The following is a 25,268-nucleotide window of genomic DNA, read 5'->3' on the forward strand; positions in this document are numbered from 1 at the left end:
AACTAACACAAAATAGAAAAAAGTTACTCTCAGAATCATTCCCTAAGAGATTATATGAAATTGTTCCTTTATACTTTCTTTGCTAGCTGACAGAAAACAATGGTGAGTATAATTATGAAGAGTAAAGAAACAAAAAATATTACTTTCTTCTTGGACTCTGAATTACATGCAAACATTCTCCTTACATGTTGACTTTCCTAATTATGTATATTTCAGCTAATAGTGAAATTAGTTTATATCTTTTAAGTAGAAACAAGCTGATTACAAGAGAAATGGAAGCAAGATCCAAGAGGGATAAAATCAGGCTGGCTTTAAAATTTCTTATTGACAAAGATACTACAGGTATTACGTGACTCAGAATTATGAACTACTGCTAGACAAATTCCAAGAATTTGCTCTCAGTCATTCTAAGTATTGCAATGTCTAATTTAATGTTCTATCTGTAATAAATAATTATACCCCAAATCTATGTAATGTTTTATTATATACAAAGCATTTTTCCATACACTCTCTGGTTTGTTCATAATGAAATCTCTGTAGCATAGATATTTTAAAAAGACACTAAAGTGAAACATGCTTAAGTGACACTTCAAATGTCACATACAATAAGGCACAGAACCAGGAATGGATCCCTGGCTTCGTTCTCTTCACGTGGGTTTTTTCTACTACATTCTAGAGAGCCAGAGTGCATGTGACCTTTCTGTAGTTTCTTTCTCTCCTCTCTCATGCTATTTAGTTCTTTTGATGCTTCTGGAAAAGAAATGTCCTTAGATAGAGTCCAGGACATGTCAGTGTTACGGTAAATTCTATGACGCGAATAAGTCATATTTGTGCCCTAGCCTTGGATTTCTTTAAGTCAATCACTAACTATAAATATTTGATCAAAGAATAATAGACTATAGTTTAAAACATGTGTTTAGTATGATTGCTTAAATTAAAAAAAAAAAAAAAAAAACCTTCAGTATAATTGCCATAAATGAGAATCTCTGTTTCTTATTTAAATAGCTAGATAATTAATAAATTTTCTATGGAAAAAATAGATGAAAAATGCCATCGAGATTGACACTTTTAGCATGCAGAAATTTGCTAATAAGGTCATTTTAATCTGGGTCTGTTTTAATAATGTGGTTCTTTCCTCAAAATAACATGATCAATTAAGTAAAAAAAACCTAGGCTTGGAACAAGCCTATCAGTCTAATGAATTTGAGCAAAACTAAGGAGGCCTTTGCCCTGCAGTGAATAGAGAATGACTTATGTGTGACAGATTAAAAGATAATTAAAAGCTTTTGCTTTTAATTAAATGAGAAAGCATTATTACATCAATATTAATGAAATTCTATACACATGGTACTTAATAGAAATTAAAGGAATAACTATATCCATATTTATTCTTCAAGGCTCCACCTTCAGGAGATAATGGGTGAGAGGATTTTCTTAAAAGAATAAGGCTTCAGGGCACATAGTCTGCCTTTCTCTTCCTTTTTTTACTTTGTAAACATTAAAGAGACATCTGTAATAACAACAGCCAAAAACTATTTTCATCTGGTTCTGTCATCCTAAGCCATCTACAACCTCAAGATATTTTCCACATCTGCCTTAGTCAAAGTTTGATGTTTACAGAAAAACAGTGCCTTTTTCCCCTAAATTAAATTAAAACCGTAGCTACAGAAACATTGCTTTCTAACAATTGTGTTGTTTCACTGGGTATCTGTTGTTTGCAAGCTAGCCACCCTTGTAGACATAGGTATAATAAAATAACCATTCTTGTTGAAGGTTACAAAAATTTCTCTAACATAGAAGCTGGTCTGTATCAAAGAATGACAAGTGTAGTAATTCTTCCTCAGTTAACAGTGGTCTTGCATAAATTACTGCCTTGATTGAAAAGAAGTGGGTATGACTGCAGGTTGAGAATGCAGGGAATGATAGCCAAGGCCACTTAATAGATACAGTCAATGGGGATCTTATTATGCTTAATAATGAGCATAGAGAAAATGAGGGGACACAAAATATAATGAATATGAACTTCTCTGGCAGACAATTGTGATACACAGCAATATATTTTGTGGAATTCATATGGTATATATAACACCACAAATCACCCAAGAATTATAATATTTAATCTCCATTTATGTGAAATTTCATTTTACTGACAAAAATCATAGTAAAAACTAAAAACAAATAGCTCACTAGGGATACAGGAACAAAACAAAACTACAAACCCCTAGATACAGTAGGCTAATATGGTCACTAAAATAAATATTTACATATAGAAATTGAATAGATTGTATTCCCTGTTTACCCTACTCCACCATAAAACAAAGATTCTTTTTTTCTTTACCAGTGTTTTGAGGAATTTTATCAGATCTCCACGGGGAATGGAAGGTGATTTAGAGGTATTATAATTACAGTTAGCTAGCCATTCAAAGCAGTCAGTTGTTGTTTGCAGCTGCACATCTGGACACTGTTTGTTAACTTCGGACTGTATTTCTCTAATGCAACGTTCTATGCTATAAAAAAGAAAAGAAAAAATTATTTTGGTAGAATGTAGATAATAGCTCCATCTCATATCACAGACCCTGAAATGTTTAAATGTGTTACCTGGTTGTTTACAATTTATAAAATTATAAAACATTAATATGATATGAAATATTAACAAAGAGAATATACATTTCCATTTGTAGTTCAACACTGAGAGCTCAAGTTTTCCAGCAGTAAAAAATGCAATGGAGGATATACAACATATCTAGCTACTCAGAGATGAATTAGAAATTCTTTTGTGTTAAAACAAAAACCAAGCATACATGTAATTATGGCCTCTTGATAGGCAGTGGATGGAAGGCAAAGAAAAAATACTCCTGATGACTATGAAAACCAGAAATATACATATCTATTAATAGGCCAATGACTATAAATTGTGAAAAACTTCAATCAATGAAATGTTAAGAAGTCATGAAACAGTTACAAAGAGCTTGTAATTTTAAAGGTTGTAAAGGATACAAGCTGTATATATAATGTTACTGCAGCTAAGTACCTTTTCTTGCCATTCAACTCAACTCCAAAAAACAAAAACACACTAAAAATTACATATAAAAAAAAAAAAAGACTGGAAGGAAATGAAGCAAAGGGTTAAACAGCAATCATATTTGGGTGATGAAACTAGATGTTTTTAATTTTACTCTTCTATATTTTCTAAATGTTTATAAGGCATAAGACGAAATGTTTCATTTACCAAAAAAAAAAAAAAAGAAAAACTAAGAACAGAGAAAAATGTCCAACTGAATCTTATATGTATCTGTTTTAAAAATTCCAAAGTATCTTTATCTCTGATAAAAGAATAGATACACCATGTTAGCTTAATTTCCATATGCAATTCTCACATACATGATTATAAATCTTTGTGGGGTAAACTGGTCACCCTTAGCAGAGTACCATCAGTGGAGCCACATGGATATGACATATTACTACCACCTGATGGCAGCATATCTAAACTTCAAGAAAGCTTATAAACAGGCAAATTCCTTCGAAGCTGAATCCCCTTACCCAAAGTAGACAGCCATGCATTTGTCTCTTCAAAGTATTAAGAAAGATTTATTACTAAAAGGAACAGTTTCTGTTTTGAAAATATAATTGCTATTAATTATATGTTCCATACAATAGAACCATGTAAGTTTTAGAAACCAAGCTCTGATTAGTAAAATTGATGTTATATGAAACTCTTTGAAATTCATCAAGTGTAGGTTGCCTATAAAACATACACTGTAAAAGTTTAAGTAAAGCTTCTAAGGAGCCTTCTGAGCATGAGTGAATTCAAACTAAATTACCTTGAAACAAATACATTTTGAGAATCAAAGAGCCTTTTCATGAAAACAAAGAACTTAAACGAAAAGCAATACCTCATCTGGCCACAAGCCACTCAATTTCCTGATTGGGACAGTCTTATTCAGGTACACCAGTGCTAAGTCTGACAAGAGACTGGCATGTATTTTTTAAATTTACGTAAGCGCTGAGAAATACGATGCCCTAAGCATACACCTTGACTCTAGGGACCCTTTTCAAAGGTTTTATTATAGCATCCTCATGCATCTCATTCCATGAAACCTAATAGATTACAGCAATGTGAATTGGAAAGGCTCAGCAGTTAGTCTACCTAAATCCGTTTGAATCGGGACTCACCTTTTAGGTTAATCTCTAACATCTGAATCTGGATAGAGGCCAATAACTCCAATTTATAAATAGGGTAAAGCCTTCAGAGGGCTAGATATTTTCGAAATTTGTCCAAATACTGATAAAGGGATTGAGTAGTTGCATTTCAGGGGACCTCCCTCATTGATACAAACTAAGACAGTTGAGCTCCCTTTTACAATCACTTTGTCACAAATTTTAAAATGCCAGAACTTATTATTGGCACCTAATTTTGTTTTTAGTTGGCTAAATATCTTGTCATTCTGCAATTCACTGTTGTCTATACATCTTGCTATAAAAACTTAAACATTTGAAGCCTAGAGATTTCTTGTTCAATTGTTATACAAATGGAGTATTTTCAAAATTTAAGGTGAATGTCAGTTTGTTATGTAAACTGACAATTTATCTTCTTTAACTGAGGTCAAAATTAAATTTAAAATTTTCAATATTTAAAAGGTAATATTATTTTCAAATATGTGTAGTAATACTGCTGATAGGGTTGATAATCTGGGGTAGGTCTATATATTGTTAGACATAGATGATGCAATATATTAGACTAGGTTTTCTGAAATAACATGGTACTTGTCTTTATTTTGGTTTAAGTGCTTTAAGTTGCATCAAATGTTCTTTAGAAGCAAGAACAGTAATGAAAAAATAACCAAGGTAATTCAAACAATTGCTTATTTAATTAGCACATTTACTGTTAGATCCAAAACATTAGGGCAAAATGTAAAGAATCTAAAAATAGTAGTAGATTTTCTTTCCTAAGTAGTTTAAATTCCAAAATTTATAACATTTGGCTTAGCAAGTACTTTTAAAAGCATCTTCTTAGCTTAATTTGTACTATTAAAACCACTGGAAATGAAATGTCCATCAACAGGAGAATAATTAAATGATTGCACAGTTCATTCAGTAGAACAGAGCCATGAAAATAAGCGAAGTAGAAATACACTTATCAACATGGATGAATCTAACAAATATAATGTTGAAAGAAAAAAGGTACAAATGCATACATGCAGTATGATACTGTCCATATAATAGTTTCAAAACATGCCATATAATGCTACATATTTTCAGAATTATAAACATAGGTATTAAAAGAATAACATAGGTAAGAAAATCACCAGAATGATCAACACCACCCTCTGGCAGTGTGGGAAAGTGGGAAGAGATTACAAAGTACCTAAAAGGCTTTAGCTGTACTGGTAATGTTTTATTTTTCAAACTGGATGGTGGGCACATGAGTATTTATCATACTACTCTTTTTGCCTTTTCAAATGTCTCAACATTTCTTAATAAATTTGAACCCCAATGTGATTTAATTATAATGACTATAAATTATCCAAGTTAATGATGTGTACAAGCGAATGCATAACTAAGAAGCTGTATATAAATCAATTTATAAAGCATTTTTAAATGCAATATGAGATATGCTTTTTGAAAGGATATCTATGGTAATTTTCTCATTTAATATTCACTTCTAGATTCCTTGACTGTAAAAACTGCTTATTGAATGAAGGCACTATATTTGATATATATTTATACTGTGATATATACTAGGGATCCCAACATGAATAAGACATCATCTCATCCCTAAAGGAATTCTTTCTAGTGAGAGAGACAGACCTGTAAATAAATAACTACACGACAGTAAGACTTGACAGGAGGTGTGTACAATGTGCTAAGGGAGTACACAGGAGAGAGCCACTAAATGTACCTGTGGGAGTATAGAAAAGGCTTCTCCTTGTAGAAGAAGAAATTATATGCAAGGATATTGACACTGTAAGAAAATTAATGGTATCAGTGTACTTAAAATTCCTTCACACCTGACCGGTCAGAATTCAATCCTGATCATCTAACCTCACTGCCATCTTACTTTAAAACTATACTTATTTACGGCCAGTGCCATGGCTCACTCGGGAGAGTGCGGCACTGGTAGCACCAAGGGCGTGGGTTCGGATCCTATATAGGGAAGGCCGGTGCATTCACTGGCTGAGCATGGTGCAGATCACACCATACCAAGGGTTGCGATCCCATTACCAGTCAGGAAAAAAAACAAAAACAAACTATACTTATTTACTTAACAATACTTATTTGCTCCTCTCCACAAGTAACCAATTTACAATTATTATTCTTACTTTTTTTTATCTTGCTGTTTTGATGGATTTTTGTTATCTTTGTTTTTTATTTTATTTTTTATTTATTTTATCTTATTTTATTTTTTCTTAATTTTATTTTGTTGATACACAATGTGGTTGATTATTGTGGCCCATTACCGAAACCCCCCTCCCTCCTCCCTCTCCCCCCTCCCACCGAACAATGTCCTTTCTGTTTGCTTGTCGTATCAACTTCAAGGAATTGTAGTGGTTATGTCTTCTTCCCCACCCCCGCCCGTTTTGTGTGTGTGTGTGTGTGAATTTATTTATTTATTTTTAGCTCCCACCAATAAGTGAGAACATGTGGTATTTCTCTTTCTGTGCCTGACTTGTTTCACTTAATATAATTCTTTCAAGGTGCATCCATGTTGTTGCAAATGGCAGTATTTCGTTCGTTTTTATAGCTGAGTAGTATTCCATTGTGTAGATGTACCACATTTTCCATATCCACTCATCTGATGATGGACATTTGGGCTGGTTCCAACTCTTGGCTATTGTAAAGAGTGCTGCGATGAACATTGGGGAACAGGTATACCTTCGACTTGATGATTTCCATTCCTCTGGGTATATTCCCAGCAGTGGGATAGTTGGGTCATATGGCAGAACTATCTGCAATTGTTTGAGGAACCTCCATACCATTTTCCATAGAGGCTACACCATTTTGCAGTCCCACCAACAATGTATGAGAGTTCCTTTTTCTCCACAACCTTGCCAGCATTTATCGTTCAGGGTCTTTTGGATTTTAGCCATCCTAACTCAGGTTAGATGGTATCTCAGTGTAGTTTTGATTTGCAATGCCCGGATGCTGAGTGATGTTGAGCATTTTTTCATATGTCTGTTGGCCATTTGTATATCTTCCTTAGAGAAATGCCTACTTAGCTCTTTTGCCCATTTTTTAATTGGGTCGCTTGTTTTCTTCTTGTAAAGTTGTTTGAGTTCCTTGTATATTCTGGATATTAATCCTCTGTCAGATGTATATTTTGCAAATATTTTCTCCCACTTTATTGGTTGTCTTTTAACTCTATTAATTGTTTCTTTTGCTGTGCAGCAGCTCATTAGTTTGATATAATCCCATTTGTTTATGTTTCCTTTGGTTGCCCGTGCTTTGGGGGTCATATTCATGAAGTCTGTGTCCAGTCCTATTTCCTGAAGTGTCTCTCCTATGTTTTCTTTAAGAAGTTTTATTGTTTCAGGGTGTATATTTAATTCTTTGATCCATTTTGAGTTGATTTTAGTGTATGGTGAAAGGTATGGGTCTAGTTTCATTCTCCTGTATATTGATATCCAGTTCTCCCAGCACCATTTGCTGAAGAGGCAGTCCCTTCCCCAGTGAATAGGCTTTGTGCCTTTGTCAAAGATCAGATGGCAGTAAGTGTGTGGGTTGATTTCTGGATTCTCTATTCTATTCCATTGGTCAGTGTGTCTGTTTTTATGCCAGTACCATACTGTTTTGGTTATTATAGCTTTGTAGTATAGCTTAAAGTCAGGTAGTGTTATGCCTCCAGCTTTATTTTTTTTGCTCAGCATTGCTTTGGCTATGCGTGGTCTTTTATTGTTCCATATAAATGACTGGATAGTTTTTTCCATTTCTGAGAAAAATGTCTTTGGAATTTTGATGGGGATTGCATTGAATTTGTATATCACTTTGGGTAGTATGGACATTTTCACTATCTTGATTCTTCCAATCCAAGAGCATGGGATATCTTTCCATCTTCTTGTATCCTCTCTAATTTCTCTCAGCAGTGGCTTGTAATTCTCATTATAGAGATTTTTCACCTCTTTGGTTAACTCAATTCCTAAGTATTTTATTTTTTTGGTAGCTATTGTAAATGGGCAGGCTTTCTTGATTTCTCGTTCTGCATGTTCCACTATTGGAGAAAAGAAATGCTACTGATTTTTGTGTGTTGATTTTGTATCCTGCTACTGTGCTGAAATCATTTATCAATTCCAGCAGTTTTTTTGTAGAGGTTTTAGGCTGTTCGATATATAGGATCATGTCATCTGCAAACAGGGACAGTTTGACTTCATCTTTTCCAATCTGGATGCCCTTTATTTCCTTCTCTTCTCTGATTGCTCTGGCTAGTACTTCCAACACTATGTTGAATAGGAGTGGTGAGAGTGGGCATCCTTGTCTAGTTCCTGTTCTTAAAGGAAAAGCTTTCAGCTTTTCCCCATTCAGGATGATATTGGCAGTGGGTTTGGTATATATGGCTTTAATTATGTTGAGATACTTTCCCTCTATACCTAACTTGTTGTTTATAGGACGCTGGTACCTCCTCTCTCTCTCTTGCTTCCTCTCTCACCATGTGATCTGCTTGTACCTGCCAGCTGCCTGCCACTTTTCCAGCATGAGTAGAAGCAGCCTGAGGCCCGTCTCAGATGCAGCTGTCCCAGAATCATAAGCCAAATAAACCTCTTTCCTTTATAAATTACCCAGTCTCAGGTATTCTGTTACAGCAACAGAAAACGGACTAAAAGAGGAGGGAAATCCTATTATGGTAATCGAAAGGTGAGGCCTTGAAGAGGTGATTAGATTGTGATGACCATGCCCTAGTGAATGGATTAATCCACTGATGGTTTAATGGCAGGCATGGGCATGGTTCTGATGACTTTAAAAGGAGAGTAACTGAATTATAACACCAAGGCCAAGGGTTTGGACCCCTGAACAGGCCATCCACCAAACAAACAAACAAACAAATAAATAAATAATAGATTTTACATATATGTATATATACGGAGAGTAACTGAGGTTAGCTCTTTCTCTCCCTCTCTTGCTCAGACATTCTCACCATGTGACACCTGCACAGCTGTAGCTGTAGAGTCACCCCCAAGAACAAGGACCTCACCAGATGTGTTCCCTGGATGTTGGACTTCCTAGCCTCTGAAACTATAAGGAATAAATTTTCTTTACAAGTTTCCTACCTTCAGGTATTTTGTTAGAAGGAACAGAAATGAACTAATACAGAAAACTGGTACCAGATGTGGGATGTTGTTTGTAACAAATACTTGAAAATGTGGAAGTGGCCTTGGAACTGCATGTTGGAAAGAGGCTGGAAGAATTTAGAGGAGCAGACTAGAAAAAGCCTAGATGCTGGTGAGAGGATAAAAGACAAGAAAATCAGGGAAAGTTTCGAACATCTTAGAGACTGGTTAAATGGTGGTGATGAGAACGCTAATAGAAATATGGGAAGTAAAGGCCATGTTCACGAGGTTTCAGATAGACATGAGATTATTGGAAAGTGGAGCAAGAGTTACCCTTGTTATAGACTTCCAAGGAACTTAGTTGCATTCTGCTTATGCCCAAAACTTTATGTGGAAATTAAAAGTGATGAACCACTCTGTTGGTTGTCTTTTACCTCTGTTAATTGTTTCCTCTGCTGTGCAGAAGCTTTTTAGTTTGATATAATCCCATTTATTTATTTTTCCTTTGGATGCCCATGCTTTCGGGGTTGTATTCATGAAGTCTGTGACCAGTCCCACTTCCTGAAGTGTTTCTCCTATGTTTTCTTTAAGAAGTTTTATTGTTTCAGGGTGTATATTTAATTCTTTAATTCATTTTGAGTTGATTTTGGTATATGGTGAGAGGTATATTTGCAAAATATACATCTGACAAAGAATTAATATCCAGAATATACAAGGAACTCAAACAACTTTACAGCAAAAAAAACAAGTAACCCAATTAAAAAATGGGCAAAGGAGCTAAATAGGCATTTCTCAAAGGAAGATACACGAATGGCCAACAGACACATGAAAAATTGTTCAACATTACTCAGCATTTGGGAAATGCAAATCAAAACCACACTAAGATAGCATCTCACCCCAGTTAGGATGGCTAATATCTAAAAGACTGTGAATGATAACTACTGGTGAGGTTGTAGAGAAAAAGGAACTCTCATACACTGTTGGTGGGACTACAAAATGGTGCAGCCACTATGGAAAATAGTATGGAGTTTCCTCAAACAACTGCAGATAGATCTACCATATGACCCAGCTATCCCACTGCTGGGAATATACCCAGGGGAATGGAAATCACCAAGTCGAAGGTATACCTGTTTTCCCATGTTCACTGCAGCACTATTTACAATAGCTAAGAGTTGGAACCAGCCCAAATGTCCATCATCAGATGAGTGGATACGGAAAATGTGGTATATCTACACAATGGAATACTACTCTGCTATAAAAAAAAAAAAAAAAGTAAGTACTGCCATTTGCAACAACATGGATGGACCTAGAGAAAATTATATTAAGTGAAACAAGTCAGGCACAGAAAGAGAACTACCACATGTTCTAACTTATTTGTGGGAGCTAAAAATAAATAAATAAATACACAAATAAATAGGGGGAGGGAAGAACAATCACAATTCCTTGAAGTTGTTATAACAAATGCACAGATATGAGGCTGTTGGTGGGGGAGAGCTTTCTGTAATGGGCCACAATAATCAACCACATTGTATATTCATAAAATAAAATTAAATTAAATTAAATAAAAATATAAATAAATGAATGAATGAATGAATGAATGAATGAATGAATGAATAAATAAATAAATAAATAAATAAATAAATAAATAAATAAATAAATAAATAAATAAATAAATAAAAAAAAGTGATGAACCGGAGAATCTGGTGGAAGAAATTTCTAAGCAGTAAAGCATTCAGGAAGCTGCGTGGCTACTTGCAACAATCTATGCTGAATCATGGCAGAAAAGGCATGAAGCAAAGGCAGAATTTATAATTATAATTAAAAGGGAAGCAGAGGGTAAAAAAATTGCAAAACACTCAGCTGGGCCACATAAAGAGTGAGAAAGTCTGTTCCAGAGAGGAAACCAAAGGTATAGCCCAGAAACCGTTTGCTAAGGAGATTAGTACAGTAGAAGGCGACTATCAAGAGAAGGGAAAAAAGACCTTGAAGGTATTTCAGAGATCTTTGAGGCTGCCCTTCCCATCAGAGGACCAGGGAGACAGAATGATTTGGGGGAACAGGACTTGAGGCACCCACCACGGGCTCACTGCTCAGGGCCATGGTAGGATGCTGCTTCCCATACACCAACTGCTCTGGCTGCTCCAGCTGTAGCTAAATTGACCCCAGGTGTGGCTGGACCTGCAGCTTTGGAAGATATAATTTGGAAGCCTTGGCAGCTTTCTATGTGGTGTTAAGTCTGCGGGCTTGCAGAATACTTGTACTGTGGAGGCTTGGGAGCCTCCATCCACATTTCAAAGGATGTATGGAAAAGCCTAAGTACACTCGAACAAATCTGTTACAAGGGCAGAGTCACCACAAAGAACCCTCACCAGTGACATGCCAAGTGGAGCTGTAGGAGCAGAACTGTCATGGAGATCCCAGAACTGTAGAGCTACCAGCATGCAATGCCAGCCTGGGAAAGCTGAAACGTAGGCTGAGCCAAGGAAAGCTAGAAGTAGAGTTGCCCAGGACTGGAAGACCCAACCCCCACACCAGTGTGCAGAGAATGCCAAACATGGAGTCAAGGTACATGATTTGCCAGCTTTGAGGTTTCAGACCTGCTTAGAACCTGTTATCCCTTTCTTTTGGCTGATTTCTCCACTTTTGAATGGGAATATGTACCCTATGTTTGTCCCACCATTGTCTCTTGGAAATAGATGACTTGTTTTGATTTCACAGATGGGACTTTGTACTTTGGATTTTGAATTGAAACAAGTTAAGACTTTGAAGGATGAAATGAGTGCATTCGTATGTGAAAAGAACATGAGTTTTGGGGAACCAGGGATGGAATTCTGTAGATTAAATACCCCTCCTCCCACCCCCTGCAAGCTCACTGAAACTTAATCATGACAGTATTAAGAGGGTGAGAAATCCTATCATGGTAACTGAAAGGTAGGGCTTTTAAGAGGTCATTAGATTGTGAGGACCATGCCCTAGTGAATGGATTAATCCATTAATCCATTTGACCATTCACCTAGTGAATGATGGTCATGGGCATGGTTCTGATGGCTTTAAAAGGAGATGCACTGAAAAGGTTAGCTCCCCCTCTCTCACTCAGCCATACTCAACATGTACCATCCCACATAGCAGTAGCTCCTATGGAATATATCAGTATTTATAAAGCAAATGTATTTCATAGGACCTCCAAAGCCTTGCAGTTTCAGGTTTAGCCTAACTTCTTAAAAGTATATATAGAAATGTTAACCTTGCAAAAGACAGGAAATTTTCACCAGGCTAAAGTCTCTGTTGTAAGATTAAGAATTCTAACACAGCAAGGTTGCTGGCTCAAGGACAGGCAAGTTACTTGACTGACATGTAAAAATGCTGGGGAAGCTGCTGTAGGGAAAGAGAATTTTTGCTAAGATCGAGCTTTTGTTGGTGGATCGACTTAACCTTTTGCAAATTGCATTATGGAATGTCACTTTGCTTGTTTTACTGATGTCACCAGCCTCTGTTGTTAAACTTGTTAAACTATACTTAGCTGAAATCCCACCTATGTTCTTTTCCTGTAACTTCCTGGTCTGGGGAATAAATGCAGGATGAGAACCCCAGTTCGTGGTTAATTTCCGAAGGAAGGAATGCCTCGCTCTTGAGGGTTCTGGGAGATTAACCCCTTCAGGGTCTCTCATTGCTTGGAAGAGATGGGCTTTGAGTAATCCTTTTGCGCCTCTGTCATCCAGGGGAAGAGAGGTGACAAATCTGTGTGAGGCAAAGCAACAGCTCCTACATTGCTGGTGGGAGTGTAACTTGATACAGCCACTGCGCAAAACAGTGTGGAGGTTCCTCAGAGAACTAAAAATAAATCTATCTTACGACCCAGCTATCCCACTACTGGGTATATACCCAAAGGAAATAAAATCAATATATCAAAAAGACCCCTACACTCCCATGTTCATAGCAGCACTATTCACCATAGCCAGGAGATGGAGTGAGCAGGACTGAAGCCACGTGGGACCTAAACCTGCATGCATGGCCTTTAGAAAAAAAAAAAAAAAGGACACAGTTTGTTTCTTAGTATGAATTTCTCTGAGTTCCCTCTTATCCCATGGTTAATATTTTTAAGGGTTATGGAGCAAACTGACATTATTTACATAAATGTAAAGTTATTTTCCAGTCAGCGTGGAGCTGTAAACTTGCCATGAGTTATGTACTATCCAGACCCTGTTAAACCAAGTAAGACATCAATAAGGCTATGCTGACTCCACCCCAAAGCAGGACCCTAAGATAACATCAAGGATGGTAACAGAAACTAGACAGAGCCTTGGTGAGACCTTGCACCTGGCTCGTTATGTGCAGTCCCCATAGCTTACATCCTCCTCCCTCCTGCTTTTCCCTTCCCACATTCCATTCTCTCAATCCCTTCTTTAAAACCCCTCAGTAGGTGGGAAAGCGGAGGGCCTTAGCAAGAAATTGGGAAAGGGCCACAAAAAATGATTACATTGTATAATGATAAATATAGTAAGAACGACAACAACAACAACAACAAACCCTCAGTAAATCTGAGTCTTTGAGATGGTTTTAGTCTGGCCATTCTCCTTCAGGTTTACTGGAGAGATGGGTTAGCCATCTCTCCTCAGGTCACTAGTATTTCTGAATAAAAGATGACTTCCCATTCCACCAACATTTGACTTTTTGGTCATCTGTTTTTGTATGGGGGCAGGCAGCCAGACTTAGATTCAGTAACAAGATTTTGGTGAGCCTCAGCCAGGAGCAGAATGCCCTGGCTTCTGTAACAGATTGTGGCAAGCCAAGCCAGGGTTTTTGTACAGGGCAGGCAGCTGGACTTGGGTTTGGTAACAAATGGATAAATAGATAAAAAAAAAAAATTGTGACACACACACACACACACACACACACACACACACATAATGGAATACTACTCAGCTAATAAAAAAAGATATCCTATCATTTGCAGCAACATGGATGGAACTGGAAATGATCATGTTAAGTGAAGAAAGTCTGGCACATAAAGACAAATACTGCATGATATCACTCATGAGGAATCTAAAAAAAAAACGTGGTTTCCATAGAAGTAGAGAGTAGAATAATAGTTACCACAGTTCGGGGGCAGGGGTGAGGAAGGAGGAAAAGTGGTGGACTAATGGGTACAAAACTGTGCTATTTACCCTAAGTGAATCATTGTGCAATATATACATGTATTGCAATATATACATATATACAACATGCTGTACCCCAGAAGTATGTACAAGAAAATGTTAAGATATTTTGCATAAAAATAAATATTTGTTGAACTAATGAAAAAAATTTTTTTCAGATCATTAAAAATAAATCTTTCATATATATCCTTCCCTTTCCATTCCTTTTGTGAAAGGCTTGGCTCAGGTTCTTATCTCTCATCTCGACTATATTTTAATAGCCTCCCAAGATTCCCATCTATTTTTAACCCACCTTTTGTTCAGAGTTTACTATGAGGAATATAGTATGAAAAAGACTTTAGAGTTAAGGCTCTCTGTTGATTTGTCGCTTTATACCAACAATCCTACCACAAAATTTTAGAAAGGCTCTTGAATGGTCCAGATTGCTTCAAGAAAGTTCAGATCCAGTGTAGGCCTGTATCAACCTAAAGTATCTAAACCACTTTCAAAAGAGTCAACCAACTGTGAAATACTCCCCCCAATTCCAGTCAATTGCAGAGCAGTATTGATAGTAACAGAGTGAGCTGGTACTGATAAAAGTGAGCCTGGTATTATATCCCAATACACAGAGTTCTTCTCTCTCCTAAATTTACATCTGACTTGGATCATTTTTTATAGACATATAGTGACTATCGTGACAGGAGCAAGACAGAAGTGGCACAGGGCTATATTAACAATATAAAGAGAATTTCCCAGAAATGCTCTATAGAGATATAAGGACATGGCAGCTTAATGATCATGACAAGCAAGAATAAGTAATTGTGCTCCTTTTTTCACTTATGGAGGCTTGCTCAGTAATTTCAGCACAATTACTAAAGTCAGAATATAGTCTATTCCAATGAAAACAAACGAACTGAAATCAGGAGGAGAAAAATAGGAAATCAGAACAAATGCTGGTGCCAATTCCCTTGATTTTTTTCTTGAGAAAGAGATGGGAAAGAAGACCAGGAAAACACACGTAATAATGAAAGTCAGAAGAGACATAGGAATGCGTGTACTCTACATCTTTATCTCCGTTGTCCTGATAAAAATCAAGCATTAAGCCAGACAACAGACTTGACTAGAAGTTAAAAACTGAGGGTGTCAGTAATACCTATAGTCAGAGTATGCAGAGGTAAGTCATACAGCATACATTTTCATATACTGCTCATGGGAGAGAAGACTCAGTACTGCTGGAGAACAATTCTGCAACAGCTAATTGTACAATTTCTAAGAAATCACCTCATATACAAACTCTCATAACAATAGAAGGACACACTTAGGCATGTGTGTGTGTAGTAATAGCAGAAAGAGTACAAATACCATAAATGCTCATCAAGAGGGAATTGTCTTAAAAAATTGTTGTACACCCATACAGGCAAACTTTAAAAAGAACAAAGCAAAATTATATGAAGAGATTTTTTAAATTTACTAAATAAAAAAATTTAATCACAATACATACATAGAAATCTCATTTGTGTAAAAAAAAAGAAATGTATTTTTGAGTGTATACATGTATATGTAGAGAATATTTCTGGAAAGCTTTACAATAATTTATCAAGATAGCTTCCCTCAGAAGAACAAGACTAGGAGGGTCAGAGGAGTAGGGAAACTTTTCCTCCTCTCTGCCCTTCTCTACTATTTGAAATTTTACCATGAGTATTATTTTATAATGTAAAAACACTTAAAAGGAAAACTAGCATTTGGAGACAGCAACTTTTATCACGTTCTACTCATCTAATTTCACACTAGTTTAAGATAAAGCAAACGTAACAGATGCTTAACGAACATGTCTAACATTTACTGACTTTTAGCCTATTATGTGTCAGGACTGTTTTAAGCAGTGGGAATGCAGTGATGAGCAATTAAAATCTTTAATATAGAAAGTAAAGAAAAGTCTTTAAAGTAAAGTAGGAAGTAAAGGCACCAGCTTCCAGCCCCCCACTTAGCTCCCACCCCACGTCCCATGAGAGGATATTCTTAGTCATGGCATTCTAGAATTAGAATTGTGATTAACAATGGTTGTAGTGTCAATGACCCATCTTAGACAAGGTGTTTACTTTGCTGGGTCCCTGACAAGGTTCTTTTCCAGGGAAAGTTGACAGGGTGGGTTAAGTCTCAAAGCATAATGGCCCAGGAAAGATAAGCCAGCCACAGCAATCACATCTGTTACCAGGGCTCGGTCCTCTTACAGTATTCCCTCCCCTATTCTTGCCCTCAGAGTTGGGCCAGGTCTTCATCAGGCACCCCAGGCTGTTACCTCAGAAGTGGACTTACTTCTCACCGGCCTGTTAACTAAGATCCTCTCTGGGAGATAGTGGCCCAACTACCATTGGCTCAATCTACTTATCAGGTCTGGATTTTCAGCACAATTATACTATTCACACTTGTATCATCTTAACAGTTTATAAACAGGAAGACACTTGCTTTTCTTTTTTTCCATGGAAAGATAATTACAATAAATATTCTTTAGGAATATCTTCAAACAACAATTCTTTATTGCCTTATCCCTATTTGGCTTACAGTAGGTAAAGCAAACACACTGACAAATAGAAGCTATACAAAAGTATATACCAAAAATGCACATATTACTTGAACGAATCTCTGAACAATCACCTAATGGAGCTACTGGATCCACCTCTTATCCTACTTATCCCAGCAACATAAAGCAAAGATCGAAGGAAAGCACTGCGAGTATACAATGTAGGACAACAGGGAAAAGAGTAAGGACCACTGCAGACATTCAAAATAACGTAGTTAACAGTGACAGAAAATGATGAGAAGAAAGTGGTTCAATAGGCCACGATAGAGAGAGAGAGAGAGAGAGAGAGAGAGAGAGAGAGAGAGAGAGAGAGAGAGAGAGAGAGAGAGAGAGAGAGAGAGAGACTTGTCTTCTTCCCACTCAATGCCACCTCTACCTGCAAGTATCACCGGACTTCATGTTGACAGCTTCAGTGGTAGGAAGAAGTTTAAAAAGTAGAAAATATGAATGGAGCCAGGAAAAGTTTAGGCTACTGAGCTGCTGAGGCCCAGGATGCTGTGTGCCTGAGACGCGTATTTAATTCTGAGGAGGACAAGAATGTCACAAAGGGCCCAGTTAGAGTAAATTGGAAAGCGGCTGTTTAGGTCTTTCTCTGGGTTCAAGCACAGAAGAAAGTGGCCCCTTTCAGGTTTCTTTACATGTCTTGTTCATGTCTTGCTCTGGTCTCGTTCAGTAGGTTGAGAGAGGAGGGAGAGATTTTGTCAGAGTATAAAGAAATCCAAAACCAAATTACAAACACAGGAATTATAAACACATTTTTTAAAAAGGAACAAATATTAATTTGCATCCTCTTATTATGAAGTGTCAAAATACTGCCAGAAATAATAATACATAATACAGCCTCTGAAATGACTAATTTTTATTTTATATAATTTGCTTTGGCTATAAAATATATTAATGTGTGTGTGTGTGTCCACTAACAGATTTGTGGCTCTGCCATAAGAAATCCAAGGTTGATAGATTATTTGCAGATTTCTTTTGGTTCTATCAGTCTCCTGTGGATTGATTGAATTATGTCCCCCAAATTTCATATATTTGAAGCATAAATCCCCACTGTAACTCTTGAGGGTGGGAAATCCTATTAAGGTCATTGAAAGGTAGGGTATTAAAGAGGTGATCAGATTGTAGGACCATGCTATAGTGAATGGATTAATAATGGTAGTCAGGGGTGTGGTTCTGAGGGCTTTAAAAGGAGAGTGAATGAGGAAGTCGGTCTCTCGCTCTCCGTGCTCTGCCATTTTCTGTCATGTAGGACCCCTGGGTCACTGTCACCACCACCAAGACCCTCACCAGATGTGTTCCTTGGACTTTAGACTTGCCAGCCTCTGAAACCGTAAGCAATAAATTTCATTTTCTTACAAATTACCCAGTTCCGTATATTTTGTTATAAGCAACAGGAATACACAGTCCGTTGAGCCATCATGTGGAAAACTCTAAACAAAATTTTCATACACAAGCTCAAAAAATTTAAGCATTATGTGATAAATAAATGTAATCTATGGAATATATATCCTTTCTTTAATGAACATGATTAAATTTATAGAAAACCGTTTATCCAATATTCTTTCACAATATAAAGTTAATGTCTCCCCTCCCTCCACATCTCCTGAATTAAGACAAATGGTATTGTCCCTGGTAATACTTCCTGCTCTTTCTTTAAATTAAAAAAAAAAAAGCAGTCCTCCTGCATCAGAAAAGTAAAATAAACTCTTATGATACAATTATATACACAACTGAACATTAAGAGGAGAAAAACCATTCTATGTCATATTGTGAGCCTGAGAAAACTTCTATACTTCAAAATCTTATTAAACTAATAAGTTCTAGTCAGCTCAAAAATATTTCAGTGCTATGTGTAGTTTTCAGTTAGTGAACTGAGTCTGTGCATACAACACTCATAGTACTGGCAGGTTATTTACCATCTTGTTACCAGCTTTGATATGTGTTCAAAGTAAATGATTCACTGTCACTGATTTCTACTGTCAGACCTACAAGTCACCCACTTCTGACTTGAACTGAAACAAGGATGCAAAACTAAAAATGGTCTGAGAGAATGACAGCTTCTCATGAAGGGCAGGTGAAAGTCAGTGACCTCTGGGCATAGTGGTCCATTCTGGTGAATCACTGCTTTGGGGAGGCAGAAAGACCCTGTGGCTCATAAAACCTGATGATATTAAGAAGTGGTAAGAAATTCAACTTCAATGTCAGGGTCACTGTTAGAAATACAACTTTTAAAATTCAAGTGTAGGGAGAAATATCATAATTTAAAAATGAATGACTAATTTTTTTTCCTTTTAAAAGTATTTGGGAAAACCTCATCATACAGATGTTCGTTTCTTATTCAATGTACACCGTTGGGAGATAAACAGAACTGTTAGAATACAAAAGTGCCAAGGGTAATTCAACTACTGCAGTGTAAATGTGGCATAACTGATTAGTCATGACATACAATTTTCTAAAAGCTATAAATGATTTATACTCCTCTGAACCATAGTTATTATTCAGTATTTTATTTTTAAAAATATATACACCCTATACTATTATATTTATTCTCTAGGGTATAATAAAAACATAATTGAGTTTGATGAAAAATAGACTTGATTCTAAATGTAGCATATGGCACATACAGCACTCCCTTATTTTATCCCTTGTGAAGATCAATGGTCACTTGAGGTGGTTCTGCCCTAGGTTTGTTTCAATATATGGGCAATAAAATATTTTTAATTTGAAAATTATATCCTTATGTTCCATACTATATTTTCTTTTTAATACTAACATCTGAGTTTCAGCCTAAATAACAATTTATGAATGTAAAATACAATATTTTAATCATCATTTATATGATTTCTTATTTAACCAGTAGGGTAGGAAATTAAGTACAGATGGCTTAGCAAATAAAAATGAAGCAGTCGATAGCAAAAGCATCAGAGCTCAGTGACTTATTTTGTTTCCATGGAGCCTAAATGCCATTGTAAAAGGAGAAGTTTACCGTTTAAAAAATATTTCAAAATTTAAAAATATAACCATCTCTGGAATTTAGATAAATGACTTGTTAATCTATTTATGTAAATACTATTTTCATTTGTGAGTTTATTTGAGTTAGAAACTGTCATGCAATATATAAAATAAAAATTACATGAATACATAATTACACTTAGTTTTAATGTAGTTATTTTACATTTGTATGTAATATCAAATATAATATACACTCTTGACAGTATGGTTAAGTCATACATATTTATATCTTAAAAAAATATATATATATATATATATACACATATCATAAGAGCAAATACAAATTAAAAATATGAGGTTTAATTCTGTCTGTTGAAATAAGGGAAAATATTTCTTTTCCCTCCTTTTTTGTTAGAGCATTTATATTAGAAAACTTGTAATTATAAGTACTTTTTCATCTTTTTTGACACATATCCCTTGGAAGACTAGATATGCCTTTTGTCAGCTTTGAGACCAGCAATGTCCTTTTCAAGAACCTGGAAGCTATCTTTCTGAAATGCAAACATCAAGGGAAATAGCTCTTCTATCTCCCAGTTCCTGTGGGAGAGTAAGTGTCTAACTTCAGTGGGCACTCTGCTCCCATTTGCAAAACTATCTCCTGTAAGAAGTTTGCTGTTCCTCAGAATAAAGCCAATTAGCTAATACAGGTGGTCTCTCCAATTACTATGGTAAAGTTAGAATAAACTATGTTTAACAAAATGTGCTATCAAGTCTTCTTACTTGAGGACTAGTGATTGTTTATCTTGATAATATATATGTAATGGGTGTTATCTGATTAGCTGTGTAAGGTGGTGAGATTACTTTGTCTTCGCAGTCTCTGAGGGACTGCCTGTGATGCACACCATATTCTGGTTTAATGCTTATTCAGTAGTAAAAGTATTTTCTTTCTCTACTACCTTAATGGAGATTATTCCTGAGATGGGAGAAGATTTTGTTTTTAATTAAAATTTCCCAAGGGTATGCTATCTTTTGAATTTATTTATGCCCATTGTTATGATGATGAAGAATTAACTATATTCTCATGTAAAACAGGAGGAAAAATATCATAGGAACATTTCACTTGTTTGGTTCAGTTTCTTTGAAAATTTAATATAACTATACCTTAAATTTTATAAAAGGAAATCCTATGTGTCATTTCACAATAGAAACTTTTACTGCAGTTTGCACAGTTGTAACCCACATAAGCCAAATTAGACCTTTAACCAAAAGGATTCAAACAAGCAAACTGCTTGATTATAGGGCCCACTAATACATATGAAGACAGTTCTTTCTATCAAAGAACATGTACTAGTGGGAAACTTCTTAGCCATCTCTGCTTTTCTCAGGATTTGAGAACACTACCTTTTGGAGTAGGTGATGAAGACTAATCCGGCATAGGAACTCTCTATGGAGTCCCTAGACAAACATTATTCTCACTAACTTAACTGAGGAGGAGACTTAAAATAACAAACATTATGCAAAAATAATTTATTTTTAGTGTTCTGTTTTCAGTAACTCAAACAATCATGGCTATATACTACCACTGTTTTGATACCATAATTTCAATTTCTGTGCTTATCCTTCAAACAAGGATGTTAGAGTTCAAACTCTAAACGTATTAATGAAAATCCAGGACATCGATACTGGGAAACTCTCAGAAACCAATAGCAGCAATTCAATAAACGTTAATTTGCCTATCTGAAGACAGTGCTTATATTTTCCAGTCTTATTAAAAGTACTAATCAGATAAAGACAATTGTGTTAAATCAATATTTTTCAGGAAAGTTAATAATTAAAACCTAAAATTATCTAAGAACAGAAAACACTAAAACCAGAACTAAGAAAACTTCACATAAATGAAACATGAAAACAACTTGTTTTAAATAGTTAGCAATATTTACCTTGTAGCATTTTGTTCGATCTTTTCATCAATATCACTGAAGATCTGCTTAAATTCCAAGTCTCCAGGAAATGAGTTTAACAAACAATGCAGGTCAAAAGAATTATGAGAATATGCATCTCTCCAATCCATTCTAAGGAACAAGAATAGTAAAACATGTCACTTCCTCCAAAATGGGGGGGAGGGGGCAGAGAATAAACTCACCACCAGTTGTGATACTAAACCCCAAATAATTATTCCCATTTACAGGTACAATGAAATAAAGCAGAAGAACTTGAGTATTAAGCTAGGTAGAGTGTTTTGTTATTTAAATTTCATGAGATGTGACCTAATTTTCACATTTCTCTATGGTTCGAAAGCTGAACAAAACAGCAGCCCTCAGAGAGTACTTAAGCATCCTGCTGCTTCTCACTGTAACCAACAGCTCCAGAGGAAATCACAAAGCCCACAGACCAATGTGAATAAGAGAGGGTCTAGCAAAAATTCAACACCTTCCCTCCACCCTTGTGAATACATTGACCTGGAAATTGCAGCCTCAGACATTTTAAAGTCTTACTCTCGGGCCTATTTACATGTAAATAAGACAAAATTTTCCTTGAGTTCCTCTAGCACACCTTGACAACCTCAGTATTGATAACTGACTAAAAACTAAAGAATATGCTACTCTTTCTTGAAGCACATGTATTTTCCCACTATCAAAGCTTAAAACAATCATTAATTAATTCTAGATATATTTGTTGAATGTTTCACAGGTAACAGGCACTGCTGTGGGGGATGAGATATAGCCGCAATAAGTTAAAGTTCTTGCCCTCATGGAGCTTTTATTCTGGTGGGGGAGATGGATTTTAAAAACATGTAAACAGACATAGTTTATAAAAGATTACATGGTGAGAAATGCTATGAGGACAAGTAAAGCATGGCAATGGGCTAGACTAAGAGTGATGAAGTTGGGTGTGAGCTATTTTATTTAGGAATATCAGGGAAGGTCTCTGAGGAAATGACATTTGAATAGAAGGAAGAAGTGAAGAAGCTGTGGGAGAAGTGATAGGTAGGAAAGACAAACTAGCTTCTTCACTACTTTGGCCAAGAACTGACTCATCACATCTGCTCATATTTCCTTGGTAAGAGCTAATCACATGACCCTATTTGGATGCAAAGGTGGCTGAGAAATGCTGTCACTGGCTGGGCAGCTGATTCCAGGAAAACTCTATGAGATTAATCTTTGGTAGACTGCTATCCTTTCTGCTGTTGCTACTCATTTGGTTAATCTTGCTGCTTCTCCTTTGTGCTACTGATTTGCCTCAAATGTCTAAATGATCTTTGATTATCTATTTTTATTTATCAACAAAAGACCAAGTTGATAAGTACTGATAGCCGGCTTAATCCAAATGCAACAATGTTGAGAAGGGGGGTATAATAAAAGGTAACTAGGTCATGAAAGTGCTGCCTTAATGAATGGATTAATGCTGTTATCGTGGGAGTGGGCTTGTTATAAAAATGACATTGGCTCCCTTTGCTCTCTAGCTCTCTTGTGCTGTCTTGCCCTTCTACCTTCCACTATAGAATGACACAGCAAGAAGGCCCTCTCCAGATGTGGGCCCCTGGACCTTGGACTTCCCAGCCTCCAGAACTGCAAGAAATAAATTTATTTTCTTGATAAACTGCCCAGTTTGTGCTATTGTTATAGCAGCACAAAATAGACTAAGAATTTGTGAACAGAAGCAAGCACACAGCTGATGATTTGCACAACTGACCAAGAGTGGGATGATTTAGTTTTTTTCACTTTGGGGCATCTGCCTCTTTGCTCCCACCCAGGGCTTTGTAAAGGTTTGGAAGTAATTTAGTCTCTGTTCAGTTTCTCATGATCTGGTCAATATCCATGCTAACCACCTAGATTTTCGACTTGTTTAGAAAACACTTCAAGAAGGCAACTGCTATAGCATAATGAGAGAAAGGGGCTGGCTTGTTCAGCTGCTCATAAAAATGTCTTTAGTTCCCTCCCCTTGATGACTATCCTATGCTACAGCTTACTTCCCTCTCTGACTTTTGTCTCTGAAGTTGGCATTACTCTTACTACCAAAACAACTTCCTCTTTTGCATATTGTAGAGTGTGGTTTCCATGCCTCTGGTTTCACTGGTCTGAGCCTCTCTACCTTCTACTTTTTAGAAATATCCCAATGGCACCTCATATTTCCTTCAGGGTTGCTTTTCTATGTGTCTTTACTGACATTTCAATAAGATTTCAGGAGGGAGGAAAAGTAAATGTGTGTGCTTAGTCATCCATCTTCAGACTTTTCTATCTTTCAATTTCCCATACTAAGGAAAATATGCAAAAAGGGATGAGACTTTAAACATTCATAACTTACTGTAGAGTGTTTTCAAACAGGTGTGGGCTAATGAGGTAGAAACCAACTACTTATTTGATACATAAATATTTTTAAATGCTAATGCTGGCAAATTAAATGTAACATTAAATAATATAAACTCATAAGCCATAATTAAACACTTTGGCCAAGATTGGTCCTACAAGAAATTCTTGTGAAATATAGTCTACCTGTCTATCAATCACTCTACCAATCTAAATCTGTTTTGCTTTTCTCTTCTACATGCCACTGAACTATATATTAAAATGTTCATTTTAATTTATATTGTACTTATAGCATTTAAATATTATGGTCTATTTATAAAATAATTTTAGATTTAAAAATATTTTTTAGTATATAATATAGATTACTGGAGTCAAATTTAATTTTCAGCATGATTTTCCTACTTAACATTGAAGCTGTCAGAAATATTTAATCTAACAAAATTCTAAAAGTTAGATCCTTGGGATTTGTGGATTTAGCATTCAGTTTTGACTATGTGGTAACACATTTCAAGATCCATGAAAAGTAATCACATGTGCTGGGAGCTGCTGAGTGGAAACTGGACAGTTAGTGAGTGAGTGGGTAAGGCTTACTGCCCAGAGTCTGCACCTCAGTCCTGCTTTGTTCTTTACTTTTTATTATACATATTTTAACTTTCATAATGGTTAAAACTTCTTTATTTATTAAAAAAAAAAAGTCATCCAAAATAAAGCGAGCTCTGAATTCTCATAATAGCAAAGAATAGAATACGTGAAAATTTTTAGCTAAAAGCAAGATATTCTAGATAAATTAATGAGCAGACTGTCTACTAATTAAGAAATTAAGGGGCCGACCCCGTGGCTCACTCGGAAGAATGTGGCGCTGGGAGTGCAGTGGCGCTGAGAGCGCCGAGGCCGCAGGTTCAGATCCTATATAAGGATGGCTGGTGCTGAGCGCGGTGCGGATGACACCAAGCCAAGGGTTATGATCCCCTTACTGGTCACACAAAAAAAGGAAATTAAGAATGTGAAGAGGTCACTTAAAATTTTCAGC

General features: G+C 36.1%; 1 protein-coding gene across 1 annotated transcript in view; it reads right to left on the bottom strand.

Annotated features, from left to right (window-relative positions):
- Window positions 1-25,268, bottom strand: part of KIAA0825 (KIAA0825 ortholog) — a 379,872-nt gene that overhangs the window by 327,002 nt on the left and 27,602 nt on the right. Inside the window, exons 2-3 of the mRNA XM_063087402.1 lie at window positions 21,872-22,003; window positions 2,339-2,507 (exon numbers count right to left, since the gene is read on the bottom strand). Coding sequence (XP_062943472.1) covers window positions 2,339-2,507; window positions 21,872-22,002 — 300 coding nt within the window. The 5' untranslated portion in view covers window position 22,003. The remainder of the gene's footprint in view (window positions 1-2,338; window positions 2,508-21,871; window positions 22,004-25,268) is intronic.

The sequence above is a fragment of the Cynocephalus volans genome, chromosome 2 (assembly GCF_027409185.1).
Source record: "Cynocephalus volans isolate mCynVol1 chromosome 2, mCynVol1.pri, whole genome shotgun sequence".
Taxonomy (NCBI): domain Eukaryota; kingdom Metazoa; phylum Chordata; class Mammalia; order Dermoptera; family Cynocephalidae; genus Cynocephalus; species Cynocephalus volans.